Source organism: Leucoraja erinacea, chromosome 10, assembly GCF_028641065.1.
Source record: "Leucoraja erinacea ecotype New England chromosome 10, Leri_hhj_1, whole genome shotgun sequence".
Lineage (NCBI taxonomy): Eukaryota > Metazoa > Chordata > Chondrichthyes > Rajiformes > Rajidae > Leucoraja > Leucoraja erinaceus.
The window spans coordinates 18,360,041-18,376,294 of NC_073386.1; the positions used below are offsets into that span (position 1 = coordinate 18,360,041).

At 41.3% G+C, this 16,254-nt stretch overlaps 1 protein-coding gene across 1 annotated transcript in view; it reads left to right on the forward strand.

The window, feature by feature from the left end:
* eif2b3 (eukaryotic translation initiation factor 2B, subunit 3 gamma) overlaps positions 1-16,254 on the forward strand; it is an 88,898-nt gene that overhangs the window by 21,911 nt on the left and 50,733 nt on the right. Inside the window, exons 4-6 of the mRNA XM_055641627.1 lie at positions 2,704-2,863; positions 5,731-5,842; positions 15,054-15,143. Of these exons, the coding sequence (XP_055497602.1) occupies positions 2,704-2,863; positions 5,731-5,842; positions 15,054-15,143 (362 nt within the window). The remainder of the gene's footprint in view (positions 1-2,703; positions 2,864-5,730; positions 5,843-15,053; positions 15,144-16,254) is intronic.

The following is a 16,254-nucleotide window of genomic DNA, read 5'->3' on the forward strand; positions in this document are numbered from 1 at the left end:
TTTGTTCAGGTTTCAGACACTACTTTCCGATCCATATTGTAGACTCTCAAGAGCGAGAACCTGTTGATGCCGGTGCAATAAAATATTATATCCCGCAGCTCCGCTCTTACTCCCTCTTCTCCCCCCCCCCCCCCCCCATTTTGTAGCAAGGACAGAGTTCCCCTTGTCCTCACCTTCCACCCTATCAGCCGTCGCATACAGCATATAATCCTCCAACATTTTCGCCACCTCCAATGGGATCCCATGACTGGCCACATCTTCCCATCTCCACCTCTTTCTGCTTTCCGCAGAGACCGTTCCCTCCGAAATGTCCTAGTCAATTCGTCCCTTCCCACCCCAATTGCCCCCTCCCCAGGTACTTTCCCCTGCAACAGCAGGAGATGCAACACCTGTCTCTTTACCTCCCCCTCGATTTCATCCAAGGATCCAAACAGTCTTCCCAGGTGAGGCAGAGGTTCACTTGCACCTCCACCAACCTCATCTACTGTATTCGCTGTTCCAGGTGTCAACTTCTCTACATCAGCGAGACCAAGCGCAGGCTCGGCGATCGTTTCATTGAACACCTCTGCTCAGTCCGTCATAACCTACCTGATCTCCAGGTAGCTCAGCACTTTAACTCCCCCTCCCATTTCCAATCTGACTTTTCTGTCCTGGACCTCTTCCATTGTCAGAGTGAGGCCCAGCACAAATTGGAGGAACAGCACCTCATATTTTGCTTGGGTAGTTTACACCCCAGTGGTATGAACATTAACTTCTCTAACTTCAAATAGCCTTTGGTTTCTCTCTCCATCCCCTTCCCCTTCCCTTTCCCACTTCTCTCACTAATCTTACCGTCTCCGCCCACATTCTATCTTTGTCCCTCCCACTCCCCTGACATCAACCTGAAACATCGCTCATTCCTTCTCTTCAGAGATGCTGCCTCACCCGCTGAGTTACTCCAGCATTTTTATATTTTTTAGAAAGTCTGCTCTTTGATTCATTTGGTTCTCTCATTATCTGATTGATTATTACTGATCCATTTGGTTTTGGATAGTTAATTTGATTGGATCATACATATTTTTTTATCTTTGAAAATGTATCAAGTGACATAATATATCAGTAGTTGCAATTTTAAAATTGTGAAGTGATGTGGTGATGTAAAATGCATTTCAGTTCTTTAATATATTAAGCCACTTTAAAGAGGCTGCGATTGTCTTGTACGTTTTTCTTTTTTGCTAAAGTGAGATTATTTAACCCATAATCTTAGTTTCATTATTAATTTCCTAGTACAAGAAAGTTATTTCTAAAAACTGGCATAGCTTTGATTAATAACTCAAGATAACCAATGTGGCAAAGAGTATTAAAGAAGGCAAGACATTTTATACATATATTAAAAACAAGAGGATATTAGGGAGAAGGTAGAACCACTCAGGGACTGAGGGGGAGCATGCCCAGTGCCAGAGGAAGTGGGCAATGTACTAAATTAGTACTTCTCATCTGTATCACCAAGGAGAAGAACATGAAAAATGGTGAGATCAGGGAGATGTAAAATGATATTCTAGGGTGTGTTGATATCAAGAAGGAGGAGATTTTGCTTGTAGGAAGGAACTGCAGATTCCAGTTTACCCCGACGATAGACATGAAATGCTGAAGTAACTTAGCGGGTCAGGCAGCATCTCCGTTCTTAGAAGGAGATGTTGGATGTGTTAAAGAACATAACAGTGGATAAGTCTCCAGGGCCTGATGGATCCTTTCCCAGGTTATTGAGAAAGGCAAAATAGGAGAGTGCTGGGGCCATGGCAGATATATTTGTATCTTCTACAGCCACAGGCAAAGTTCCTGAGGACTGAAGAATAGTCAATGCTTAAAACAAACCATGAAATTATAGGCCAGTGAGCTGCGGTTGGGAAATCACTGGAGAAGATTCTTTGAGATAGGATCTACCCTCTTCTGGGAAAGCATAGACTTATTAAGGATATCGGTTTATGCAGGGAAAGTCATTTCTTACAATCTTTGAATTTTTCAGAGGAGGTGAGGAAGATAATTGATGGGTGTAGGGCAGTAGATGGCATATATGGACTTTGGCTTTCGACAATGTCCTTCGTGATAAGCTGAACTAGAATATTAAGGCACATGGGGTTTGGTTGATTAGCTTGGCCAAAGAAGACAGGTGGTGCGCGTTATTTGGACTGTAGATCTCTGACCGATGGTGTTCTACAAGGATCAGTGCTGGAACCTCTGTGTTTGTAGTATAACACATATAAATGATCTGGACAGAAAAGCAGATGGACTGATTAGTCGATTTGCAGACACCAAGAAAACGGTGGAGTTGGATGTCAAAGGATTCAGAAGAAATGAAGGATGTCAAAGGATTCAGCAGGATATAGAAAGATCGGAGATATGAGCAGAGCAAATCACCAATCTATGTTCTGAGTAGCTGCTGCCTGAGCTGCTAAGCTACTCCAGCACTCTGTCTTTTGTAAACCAGCATCTGTGGTTCCTCGTTTCTACGTTTTCTAGCTAACTTGCATCCTATAACCAACATAATCAAAAACAGAATGCCTTTGTGTTTGCTCTTTAGAGGACTTTGCTGACTTAAAGCGAGCTATGGGCTATGATTACAAATAGGAACGCTTTTGGCTTTTGGAAATGTAACACAATTTAACTAATTCCAATTCTAGGTATTGAAAATTCTAATGTTTAAATATATTTTTCTTTTTGCAGACAGATGTACTGGTGGTCAGTTGTGACCTCATTACTGATGCAGCTCTGCATGAGGTGATTGACCTGTTCCGCGCACATGACGCCACAATGTCGATGTTGATGTGCAAGATGCATGACTGTACTGAACCTGTGCCAGGCCAAAAAGGGAAGAATAAAGCAGGTAAGCCTTTGCCAAGAGAAAAAGCAACAACGTTTTTATTTTTATTTTTCGAAAAAGTAATTAGAAAATGTAACTATAATCACAAATGCTTTAAGGACCCTGCTGAGAACTAAGGGGGGCTGCCGAGAACTGATGGGGACCTGGCGTAGGGGTCCACTGAGATTTTTTGGGGAAAAAGTCATTAAAAAATCTAAATATTCACAAACGCTTTAAGGACCCCTCGTGGAAGGGCCGCCAAGAACTAAGAGGAACCTGGTGGCGGTAGCAACAAGAATTAAGGGGGACCTTTTGGGGGGGGAACAAAGAAGGGATGAGTACTTTTTGTAACTTTGTCCGTAACCTTGGGGAGACTCTTTTGTGTACTTTGTACGCAAAAACAAAGAATTTGACTGCACCTAGCTAGGTACAAGTGACAATAAAATATTACCATCATCAAGACACTTCTTGCAACTCTATAGAAATCATTGCTGCAGAAAACTCGTGTTGCAGCTTTTGGAGGTGTCGACGCCAGCCCCTCTAAGAGGTGCTTGTTTAGTTGCTCATTGCTTCTCTAATGACACAGCACATAAAAAATGCACAAGGTTCCTACCTGTGGTAGTGGTCCTGATTTGATTATTATCTTTGATCATAGTTGGGTCCTAATGCACGCATATACATTTTGACTCGTACTGTGTAGGTTGAGTGCATGTTTTCATAAACTGAATGGGATCAGTGTCTGATCAATATTTGATAAATAGTCAAAAAACATTGCATCAAAATCTGAGACTGACCACAGTTCAGACCATGTTATGCCTTTGCATCAAAGAGCTAAATTCCAGTGGAGAATTGTCAATGTCTAACTTTTAAGTCAAGGCAGCATCTGACTGAGTATGGCAGTAAGGTGACCAAGTAAAGCAGAAAATCAAAAAGGCTGCACGTTGGGAATCTGAATTAAAAACAGAAAACGTTCAGCAGGTCGGGGAGCATCTGTGGAGAGAGTTAATGTTTCGGGTTGTTGAACATTTATCAGAAGTGGATCGGTAAAAAAAGGAACACAAAGTGCTGAAGTGACAAAGTGGGTTAGGCAGCATCTCAGGAGCTCATGGATAGTTGACGTTTTTCGGACTCTGAGATAGGGAATGTCTGTGTTAAGGTTTGACGTACAAGATTATTCGGATTACACAAAAAAGCATTTGTGATAACTAAGAGAGGGTTGATTTATCTGGAGGTATGTTAATGGGGAGTGAGAATATTGAGGGCAGTAGAGAGAAGAAAAATACTGGAACTGCGAGATACAGAGCATAACATTTGGGGGAAATCTGGAATAAAAGAATGCTGGAAATACTCAACAGATCAGATTACTGTCTGTGACAGGAGAAAACCAGATTGTGAATGGAATTAAACATTGCACAGTTTCTCAGCAAATGAAGCAGTCCAGGCTTGCGTGCAGCACACCACTCAGTGGCAACAAACTGTTCCAAGACTGCCAGGCAGTGACCATCTCCAACAACAGAACCTATCCTTGATGTTCAGTGGTATTTACCCCCCAACCATCAGCATAATGGGAGTCAACCACTGATCACAAATTTAACTGAACCAGCCAAATAAATCCTTTGTTTAAAAGATCTGGTCAACGGCTAGGTATCATGCAAGGAGTGATTCACCTCTTGGCAGATAAAAGCCTGGCCACCATTTGTAGGACATGTCAGGAATGTGATGGAATACTCCCCACATGTTTGCATGAGTGTAGATCCAATCCTATCAGTAGCCTGTTTGTTTTGCAGCCCATCCACCATCCGAAGCATTCATTTTCTATGCTCCCCCTCATGTACTTTAATGTTCCTTTAAAATAATAGGAGCAAAGTGATGGTACTCTGTGTTGACGTCTATGAATATCTAACTACCTAGCTCTTTTTTTTGATACTGATTTTCCAGGCATCATTTTAGAGCAGTGTCAAGCTGTCATCATGCCATTCATAGATAGACACAACATGCTGGAGTAATTTAATGCGACCAGTAGCATGTCTGTAGAGTGGGTGACATTTTGGGTCGAGACCATTCTTCAGACCCAGAATCATGCCATTCAATTGGCTCAATCGTCAGTTACATTATCATATAATCATCAATATCATCAATAATGGTAGGCACTCGGGACATCCGGTAAACACGTGACGTTTTTTCATCCCTGCAAAAAATGGCCATGAGTAAAAAAATACTTGTGACGAAAAAAATTGTTACTTTTTACTCGTACGAGCCGCTACGAGACATCCACGAACTCCTACAGACTCGCTACGGACATTCCCAGAGTTCGAATCAGGGGAAAACTCGGGAGAACTCTTGAATTGCCTCGTACAGTGGGACAGGGGCTTTACAGATTTTATAGAACAGAGTTTGTTAAGCAGTATTTATGGTTTTGTGTACCATATAAAGCTAGTATCAACCACAGCAACAACTCTGGATAAAGTGGATAGAACATGGATAGATGGCGTTTTGGGTTGGGCCTCTTCTTCAGACTGATTGTGGCAGCGGGAAATGGAAGAGTGGAGGGGTGTGGCAAAGCCTGGCAATGAGGAGTGTTACCAGTTTTACATGTATTTGCCGCCTCACCAGCTGAGTTTCTTCAATTTAAGCAATGTCTTTTAAACAAAAATTACAAAAAATTAAACCAAAAAGAGTGTAAAAGTCCCAACATGGAGTGTTTTTGTTCTCACCCGCTTGAGACAGAATATACCGGCTTAAGTTTAACTGAGTGACAAAAGTGTTTTCGACTACAATTCATTTTGCTAGCCTTCCTCTGATCCTTTTCCAAACACTATATATCTTCCAGATGTCTTTATTGTCATGACTGAAATGATAAGTTTTATTTTTATATTTTTGGTTGTGTGCAGCGGAACAAAGGGACTTTGTTGGAGTTGATGACACATTCAAGCGTCTACTTTTCATGGCCAACGAAGCTGATTTGGACGACGAACTTGTCATAAGAAAGTCCATGATGCAGAAGTAAGTAAATAAAGCACAAATTTTTAAGGCATCATTTGTTTCAACACATCGCATACTTATGTTGGGTTCAAGTAAGTCTTCTTCTTGCATATGACGTCCACAGCCTAAAGTTGTAGATCAAGGGTAGACATCCAGGCCAGGACAGCATCAGTTACTGGGTGGATGGCTTTGATGCCACCAGGGGAAAGCCTCAGTGAGCAGTCATTCAAGATGTGTGGAATGGTCTGGTCTGGATGTCCGCAGTCGCAAGCAGGGCTGTGTCATCCCCCATTTATGCGGGTGATGGGCTGTTCTTGCATGGAGGGTGCGGATTCTGTTCAGGGTTAACCATTGCTTGCGATGGAGGTCAAAACCCGGTGGTTTCACTGTGGGGTCTGTGATGACCTCTCCGTTGGTGTTGGAATCTTTCCAGGCTCTGCCCCACTCCGTCTTGGTCAAAGTCTTCTAGGGATTTAACGGAAGACCAGAAGGGTTTACGTTCAAGTATGTGTAAAACTGATTAAATGGAGAAGTAAGAAATTAACATAGAGAATAATGAGGGAGAAAATTGGATTATTCACTATAGAAGGTGGAGTAAAGGGATCTGGGAGTTGTAAAAGTCCCATACCATTGAAATAAATTTAGAGTACAAAGGAATCTGGGAATCCTAGTATATGAAACGCCACATATTTGCACACACAGTGAGTAATGAGAAAGATAGATGGACAGTTCCAAACCCAATGTAATAAAGGGATTTGGAATATAAAAGTAGGGATGTTTGAGAGCATCTTGAGAAACTCAACAGGTCAGGCAGAGGGAAATGAACAATTGATAGTTTGGGTTGTGACCTTTAATCTAGATTAAGGTTCTGAGGCAACTTTGCCGCATGCTGATGAGATTGCATACAGGTTTTGGTCTCCACTTTGAAGGATGTGCTTGATGGTTAACTAGTTTGATTCTGGAATGGCGTTGATATATGAAGAAAATTTGAGAATGCTGGCCCTATCATCATAAAAGTTCATAGAGATGAGAGGTAATCTCATCTGTAATTATCAATACAAAGAATTGTTATCTCAATACATAGAAAGTCCTGAGGGGTTGGCAAAATGATAGGTGATAGGATGTTTTCTTTACTGGGAATATCTAGTATTGGTGGATATAATTTCAGAATTGGAGTTTTAGCTTTTACGGCAAAGTTGAGGTAACATTTCAGATTCAGATTCAGATCAGATTCAATTTTAATTGTCATTGTCAGTGTACAGTACAGAGACAACAAAATGTCTTCTCTAGGAGACGAATCTTTGAAATTCTTTACTCTGGACAACTGTGTTGTGTCCATGGTAAAGTCTGACAGACATTCATCTGATGAAAGGGATGGAGGAAGAAAGCTAAATGGTGCTGAGGCAGAGGTTGAAACAGACGTATTCTTATTGTTTGGCAGAGCAAGCCTGAGAGTCTGACTTGCCTGTTCCTGCATCTGTTCCTAATATTTCCTAACTACATGAAAAGCACAACATTGTACATGCTGGAAGGCTGAAATAAAAACAGAACATTCTGGAAAAATCTATCGGGTCAGTCAGCATCAGTAGAAAATGATTCAAATCAATGGATTTTCATAGGACTTTCAATTGGAATTATACTAAAGCAAGTTTGATCAAATGGTCGATCAAATAAGCTGAAATGGTTACTGTGTTTCTGTTACCACAGATGCTGCCTGACCTACTGAGTATTAGTAGCATTTTCTGTTTTCTGTTTCTGCTACATGTTTCTGCCATTGCTGGATAATACACTTTGGCAGACTGGATATTTTGTGAATGGAGAGAGGCATTTATACACAAGTAGCGTTGGCAAAGTAATGCCAGCTTGAGTACAATTTTGTTCTCCTAAATCCATGCAATACCTTCCCTATTTTTATAATCCTTTTATAAACCAGCTTATTCACAGATTGTAAAGAACAAAAAAAATCCCGCTGATTTGGAGTTTTAAACCTAAATGTTTGCTTTTTGGATGGAATAATATTGGTCATTTATTATTTTTATTAAAGTAGCAAATAGAGAATTCACATCCTGCTGTGCCACAAATAGAACATAAATTATTTAGGTGATTTTTGTTTTAAACCCTGTTCGCTAGTTTAAATTTTAGCTTTATAGTTCTGATCCGCTATCGCCTGAGGTACCATTCAAGAATGCTGAGCAAGTAACTGTTTATTATTCAGTGCTGTTATTAAAAGAGGCAAATGGGTGATTCAGCTAAGTAACCAAGAGCCAGGACATTTATTAGTCAACATGTTGGAATTTAATTGATGTCGTGTATGAATGGTGGGCTTTCTTCCTAGAGGTCCCTTAGTAAACTAGTTGGATTTTTATGACAGCTTTGTAGGTTTTTCACTGAAACCAACTTTGTTTCTAAATTTCAAGTTGTTTTGAACTAAGTTCATATTTTCAAGATGTAAGCTTGAGTTTTCTGGTGATTAGTCCCAAGACTTTAAATTGTTGGTCAAATAGTGTAACCATTATGTGACCTATCACTTGACATGCTTATTCACCTTGGCAGGATATATGCAACATACAAATTATAAGCAAGAATAGGCCACTTGGTTCCTTGTGCCTGCTTTGCCATTTAATAAGATCTGATTGTAACTTCAACCTCACATCTGTATCTCTCCCTGGTCTCCCAATCTGAGGAAAGACATTCTTGCCATAGAGGGAGTACAGAGAAGGTTCACCAGACTGATTCCTGGGACTTTCGTATGAAGAAAGACTGGATAGACTCGGCTTGTACATGCTAGAATTCAGAAGATTGAGGGGGGATCTTATAGAAACTTACAAAATTCTTAAGGGGTTCGACAGGCTAGATGCAGGAAGATTATTCCCGATGTTGGGGAAGTCCAGAACTAGGGGTCACAATTTAAGGATAAGAGGGAAGTCTTTGTGGACCGAGATGAGAAAATCATTTTTTACACAGACAGTGGTGAATCTCTGGAATTCTCTGCCACAGAAGGTAGTTGAGGCCAGTTCATTGGCTATATTTAAGAGGGAGTTAGATGTGGCCCTTGTGGCTAAAGGGATCAGGGGTATGGAGAGAAGGCAGGGATGGGATACTGAGTTGGATGATCAGCCATGATCATATCGAATGGTGGTGCAGGCTCGAAGGGTTGAATGGCCTACTCCTGCACCTATTTTCTATGTTTCTATGTAACCTTTAATATCCTTGCTTATAGAAAATTTGCCTACTTTTATCTTTTAAATATTTAAAGTCTCTACTGTCAATACACTTTGAGGAAGAGAGTTCCAAGATTCAGAACTCATCACCTCTGCCTTAACTGGGTGACTCCTTATTTTTAAATAGTGGTTCCTAGTTCTAGATTCTGCTTAAAGTTCTGGTCACCTAACCAAAGGAAGATACGCTGAAAAGAATCACAAGGATGTTGCCAGGACGGGTGGGTTTAAGTTATAAGGAGAGACTGTTTTCTCTGGAATGAAGGAGTCTGAGGGCTGACCTAAGAGAAGTGCATAAAATCAAGAGGGACACAAATAAGATGGATCATCACAGTCTTAGTCTCCCAAGGTAGAGGAGTCTAAAACTAGAGTGCCATAGGTTTAAGGAAAGATTTAAAGGGGACCTGGAAGCAGGTTTTTCACGCAGAAAGTGGTATTTATATGGAATGAGCTGCCATAGGAAGCAGTAGAGGCAGATACAGTTACAACTTTTAAAAGACTTTGGGACAGGTCCATTGATGAGAAAGGTTTAGAGGGATATGGGACAAATGCAAGCAAAAGCGAGTGGTTCAATTTAGAAATACAGCATAGATACTGGTCTTTCATCCGAATGAGTCCACACCGACTATTGATCATCATCCACACTAATTCTATGATATCCCACATTTTGTCATCACTCCCTCCACACTAGTGGGCAATTTACAGAGGCCAATTAATCTACAAACCTACACGTCTTTCGGATGTGGAAACCAGTGCACCCAGCACCTGAGGTCAGGATTGAACCCAGGTCACTGGCACTGTGAGGCAGCAGCTCCACCAGCTGCACCACTGTGCCAGACTAGCTCAGGAAGGCACCTTGATTAGCATGGATGAATTGGACTGAATGGTCTGTTCCCATGCTTTATAACTGACTTTGTGAAAGACTGGTATATCCCCTTTGGAGATATCGGAGGCATTGGAGATGTTCTCATTCTTTAGGGGCATCGAAGATGTCCTTATTCTTTAAGGAACGGGGTTTCCCTCTTCTACTATAGATGAGGCTCTCACCAGGGTCCCTTCTATACCCCGTAACTCTGCTCTCACTCCACAACCCCCCCCCACTTGTAACAAGGGCAAAGTTCCCCTTGTCCTCACCTTCCACCCTACCAACCATCACATACAACAAATAATCCTCCGACATTTTCGCCACCTCCAACGGGGTCCCACCACTGGCCACATCTTCCCATCTCCTCTTTCGGCTTTCCGCAGAGACCGCTCCCTCCATAACTCCCTGGTCAATTCGTCCCTTCCCACCAAACCACCCCCTCTCCTGGCACTTTCCCTTGCAACCACAGGAAATGCTACACATATCGCTTTACTTCCTCCCTTGACTCCATCCAAGGACCCAAGCAGTCTTTCCAGGTGCGGCAGAGGTTCACCTGCACCTCCTCCAACATCATCTATTGCATCCGCTGCTCTAGGTGTCAGCTGCTCTACATCGGTGAGACCAAGCGTAGGCTTGGCGATCGCTTCGTCCAACACCTCCGCTCGGTTCGCAATAACCAACCTGATCTCCCAGTGGCTCAGCACTTCAACTCCCCCTCCCATTCCAAATCTGACCTTTCTGTCCTGTGCCTCCTCCATGGCCAGAGTGAGGCCCACTGTAAATTGGAGGAGCAGCACCTCATATTTCGCTTGGGTAGTTTACACCCCAGCGGTATGAACATTGACTTCTCCAATTTTAGGTAGTTCCTGCTTTCTCCTTCTTTCCCCTACCCTTACTAGCTCTCCCACAGCCCACTGTCTCTGCTTCTTCCTTTCTTCTTCCCGCCCCCTCCCCCCCCATCTCCACATGTCTGAAGAAGGGTCTCGACCGAAACGTTGCCTATTTCCTTCGCTCGATAGATGCTGCCTCACCCACTGAGTTTCTCCAGCATTTTTGTCTACCTCCCCATTTACTTCTATTATCCTGTGTATCTTAATTAATCTGAGGATTATTATTTCTGCCTTTAATTTTTGCTGAAAATATAAAATGTGTTTTATTTTTGTCTTCTTGCATCTAATTTTTCTTCCTTCTGTTTATTCTATACCTGTTCTGACATTGAATTCATTATTCTACTTTGCACTTCCCAGCTCAAGCATTTTGCTCCTCCTTAATAATAGTTCAGTGTGTTTAGTTAGGGATGCAAACACATTCTTGCACAGTTAATGCTGATCTTTTCCCATTCACCCATTTTACTGCACCTTGCTGTGGCAAAACTAATGGAAATTAAATGGATGGTGCATTTGTTTGCCGACTCCATTCAACTCTGGGCTCTTTGCCTTTCTTAATCGTGTGCATACTTTCAATTTAACAGTAGGATCACCTTCAAAACTAATTGTTTCATAATAAAGCAGCAACTTTGTTTAGCTCACGGAGCTCAATCTTAATTGAAGCTCATCTATGATTGTGTCCTAAGAACGTTTCATAACACTAAACATATGCAAAGAAATGAGAAAGAAAATTAAATTTTTAAACAATATCTAATCTTTTGTTTCTGGTATGTCTTGTAATTATTTACAAATGCAAACCTTTGTCCAACGAAGTGGGGTTTCTCTGCAGAACAATAGAAACGGAGTGGTCACAAAGTCTACCTTGATCAAAGGACATGTGTTTCGCAGGAATGGTTTATCAGTGTTTGTGAGAAACATGGATACCACATGCCTGATTGTCCACATGTTATTCATCAGAGTACGTATAAAATGATGCAATCTTTAAAGGAATGTGGAGCTTGCTCTTCCATTAAGTAAAATGTTTTTCCACATGTCACTTGAGGGTTTCAACCCGTAACTTGAGTTTTAAGCGTTTTAGTTGCATATTCATTGTTAGAAATACGTGTTCTTCCTTCAGACAAACACTCAGGAAAGAACAAAAGTAAATTTATGTTTTTATTGAAAAGTTTGGAACAAAGAATATTTTGAAACTAAAGTTGAGTTAAAGCCCCTTGGTTGATGGTCAGTCACAGATCAGGTTTGGTTATTTTAATTTTTTGGTTATTTTCGTAGCTTCCATGCATCACCTTCACTTTGCATCTGTAAAACACAAATTCCTCAATAAGATTACAAGCAAAAACGTGCTTCCAGACCTGCCAACATTGACAGCTGGGGGTTTTTATGTTACTTTTCATGCTAGGTAATTGATTACTTCTGCTCATTCCCCCCCTGCCCAGACAACTTGGTTGAGGCCTAAGAGCTTTCTATGTGGGAATTATGCAGAGTCGGTCGATTGTCTCCAAAGCACAGCATTGTTAACCACTACTAAACTTTGAACTTTTCATTAAAGTTATTTAAAGTCATTTTTATGTAAAGGTTTAAATAATGGAACGTAAATAAAGCATAAATGAAGAAAGTCAGGAGGGAAAAAAGAGGGCATCAAATAGGTTAGGCTAAAGACCCAAGTAGAATCGCGTGAGAAAGGTGAGATCCTCAATGAATATTTCTCCTGTTTTTACTGTAGAAAAAGACATAAACTGCAGGGAATTTGGGGAAGGTTAATGGGAATGTCTTGGGGGTAGACAGCAGTACAATAGAGGAGGTGCTGGACATCCTAAAACATATGAATGCAGATAAATCTCTGGGGGAAGCTAGAGAAGAAATTACAGGAGCTCTGCTGGAGAAATATACATCACCATTGGCCATGGGTGAGATTCCAGAAGATTGCAGCGTGGCTACTGTTGTCCTGTTATTTAAGAAAGGTTGTAAAGAAAGACCTGGGAACTATAGAGCCGTAAGAATAACATCTATGGTAGGTAAATTACAGTACAAGATTCTAAGGGATAAGATATACATGCATTTGGGACGACCACTTGATTAGGTTTAGTCAGTTTGGATGGGAAATAACTTCATAAGTCATAGGAGCAGAATTAGGCCCTTTGGCCCATCGAACCTACTCTTCCATTTAATCATAGCTGATCTATCTTTCCCTCTCAACCCCATTCTCCTGCCTTCTCCCTGTAACCTTTGACACCTTTACTAATCAATCTCCGCTTGAAAAATACCCAGTGACTTGGCTTCCACAGCTGGCTGTAGCAATGAATTCCACAGATTCACCACCTTCTGGCTAAATAAATCAAGACATAAATATGAAGAAGTAACCAATAAGTCACGATAGAGACAGAGTTGATAGACATAGTCTATGGGGATTTAAGCAAAGCCTTTGATAAGGTTGCACATGGATCACATAGGATTCAGGATGGGCCAGTTAATTAAATACATGATTGTTTTGACAGTGGGATGCAGAGGGTGATAATGGAAGATTGCTTTTCAGACAGGAGGCCCATGACAAGGCCCATGCGCTGGTGCTGGGCCCATTGATTGTCATTTATATCAACAATTATCAACAAATCATTTATATCAACAATATGGATGAGAATATACAATGCAAGGTTAGTAAGTTTGCAAATGACATTAAAGTAGGTGATATCATAGTTAGTGAAGAATGTTACTAAGAATTATAGCAGGATCGTCATTGGCTGGGTAGGTGGGCCAAGGAGTGGGTGGCAAGTGGAGTTCAATTCTGATAAATTGTGAGGTATTGCATTTTGGGAAGTCAAACAAGGGCAGGGCCTTCAGAGTGGACGTTAGGGCTCTGAGGGGTATTGTAGAACTGAGGAACATAGGAATATAAGCACATGGCATGGATGAGTTGGGCCAAAGGGCCTGTTTCTATCCTATATCACTCTATAAACATTCCAATTGTATTCCAGTGCCCGCTTCCAATTTCAGTTTTAGGATTCACAAATCCAAAGTAAATAATATCACTGCAAGAATTTGGGACTATATAATGGACCTTACTGAATAGAAAAAAAATATCGGGTGAACATTTTTAATAGAATAAAAATAAGCTCTGCGTTAAACTATGTGCTTAAAGATTTGAGTTCTTTCAACAGCCTGGGGAAACTAATCCTGTGTCCCTTGTATAGCATTCTTATGCATTTCAGATCAACTTTTGGTTTTCTAGTCCCCAGGGTTAACATTTTTCCCCATGTACATTAATCCCATTTGCCAGTGTAAGACCATATCCTTTTATGTCTTGCCTAATTAAATGCCTGTTACATGTAGTAATTGGAACTGATGCTGGCTACCTCTTCTGGCAGCCTGTTCCAGACATCAACCACTCTCCGAGGGTTTTTTTTTTAACAAAAACCTTATCAGAACTCTTTCCAATCTCGTTCCTCTCATCCAAAATCTATTCTCCAATGTTTTTGCTATTCTTGTCCGAGGGAAAATATTTTGACTATCTACCCACTCTGTATGTCTCCCATTATCTAATATACTTGTATCAGGTCATCCCCTCAGCATTATTCATTCTAGGGAAAACAATCCCTATCCAATCTCTCCCCATGACTACAGCGCTCCTATTCGGTCATGATCTGCTCTGACATCTGCCCTTGAGCACAATCACCCAATTCGCAACGAAGACTAGAACTGTACAGAATAGACTAAGTATGAATGTTTTATAAAACTGTAACATAACGTCCCAACTCTTGATCTATGAAGGCAAGCTTCATCACAGCCACTGTTGCCACTTGCTGGGTTTTTTAAATTATATTAAATTACATTAAAAACTTGGATGTGGGTGTGGTGGGTAAAATTTCCAAATTTGAGAGTGAAATGAAACAAAGTTTGAAAATGTTATCGACAGTGAGAGAACAACAAAAACACGGAGTGTATCTAAACATTTGCAATCTTCAAAGCACTTTATATCATAATATAGCTTCATAAAACTAGGTGATCGGGTAAGAAATCATCTATGGTGAAGCATAATTCTATATCCCATGACTAGGTGGTACTTCCATATTGCATGATGATTAAATGTATGTTTTAAAAAGAACATTCATTATCATTTATTGTAGCATTATAGGAAAACACCGCTGCAATTTTTAAAAAAATTGCAGCCTCTGTTTAAATGGTTTCTGTTAGTGGGGATGAATATAGGATTCGGTAATATTAAGCAGCAGGATCAAATGTTTAATTTTTGTGCTGTTTTTTTCCAGATATCCTCGGATGCACATAAAAACATCACTTGTGGATGCACATCTGTATTGCATGAAAAAATGGATTGTGGATTTCCTTGTGGAAAACAAGTAAGAAATGATCGTGCCATTATTTCATGAATAGCTTTTGCATATAATAATAATAATAATATTTATTTATATAGCACTTTTCAACAAAACCAGTATTTGAACCAAAGTGCTTTACAGAGATTGATTAAATTAATTGAACAGATCAATGCAATAAATCCATACAAATCAAAAAAAGAGAAAAAAGAGAAAAAGAAAAAAGACACAGAAACAGTACACTATAGAAATCAACATGAAACGTCCCCCCACAGCAGAATTCACTGTGAGGGAAGGCACCAAAAATATCCAGTTCTCCCCCTCATAGTCCACCCGAGGTCGGGGCCTATATCTGGCCTCCTCAGCCAGCCCGGTATCTTCAGGCCCTCCTGCCGTGAAGCTGGACCATCGGCGTCGGTGAACATCCATCAGCGGCCAGGACTGAAGCGGCCGCTTCCCCCCCGAAGACTGCAACGACCAAAGTTCACAGGCCGCGCCGGCCGAACCCCCGACACTAGCGATCTCGGATCCCAGGCTCCGCGGTGCCGTCAACGGTCACAGTGCCCCGGAGATTACCGCAAGGCGACCCGGTAAGGCATTGCACGCTCCTTGTAGATGTCCCAGCATCTACACCGCCGTCGAAGCTGCAGTCCCCGCAGGAAACGCCGCTCCAGCGCTGCTCCAGTTTGACTAGGCCGCATAGAGAGGACGAAGATGCGGTTCGGAGAAAAACCGCATCTCCGACCAGGTAGAACTGGGGTTAAAATAGTTTCCCCCTTCCCCTCCCCCACCCACCACATAAAAGAAGTCCTCCAATAAACATTTCATACGAACAGGACTAAAAGTAAAAATAAAAAAGGGTGAAAGGACAGACAGCAGGAGGAGCGGCCATACACAACGGCGCATCACCCCCGCTGTCCGCCATCTTGAATATAAATAGTTATAAATTGCCCTGGTGTTCAACGGCGTTCATAATGGGTAACTCTGATCTTGCTGGTGAGTGTCGCAGTTTAAAACTATTGCCGAAACTTTGAATTATTTGTATGGGCTTTATTGTGCAGAGGAGATGTTCATGTTCAGCATCTCAAAGACATCGCGTTAACTGACAGATTGATAATATTTTCAACGTAGTATTACA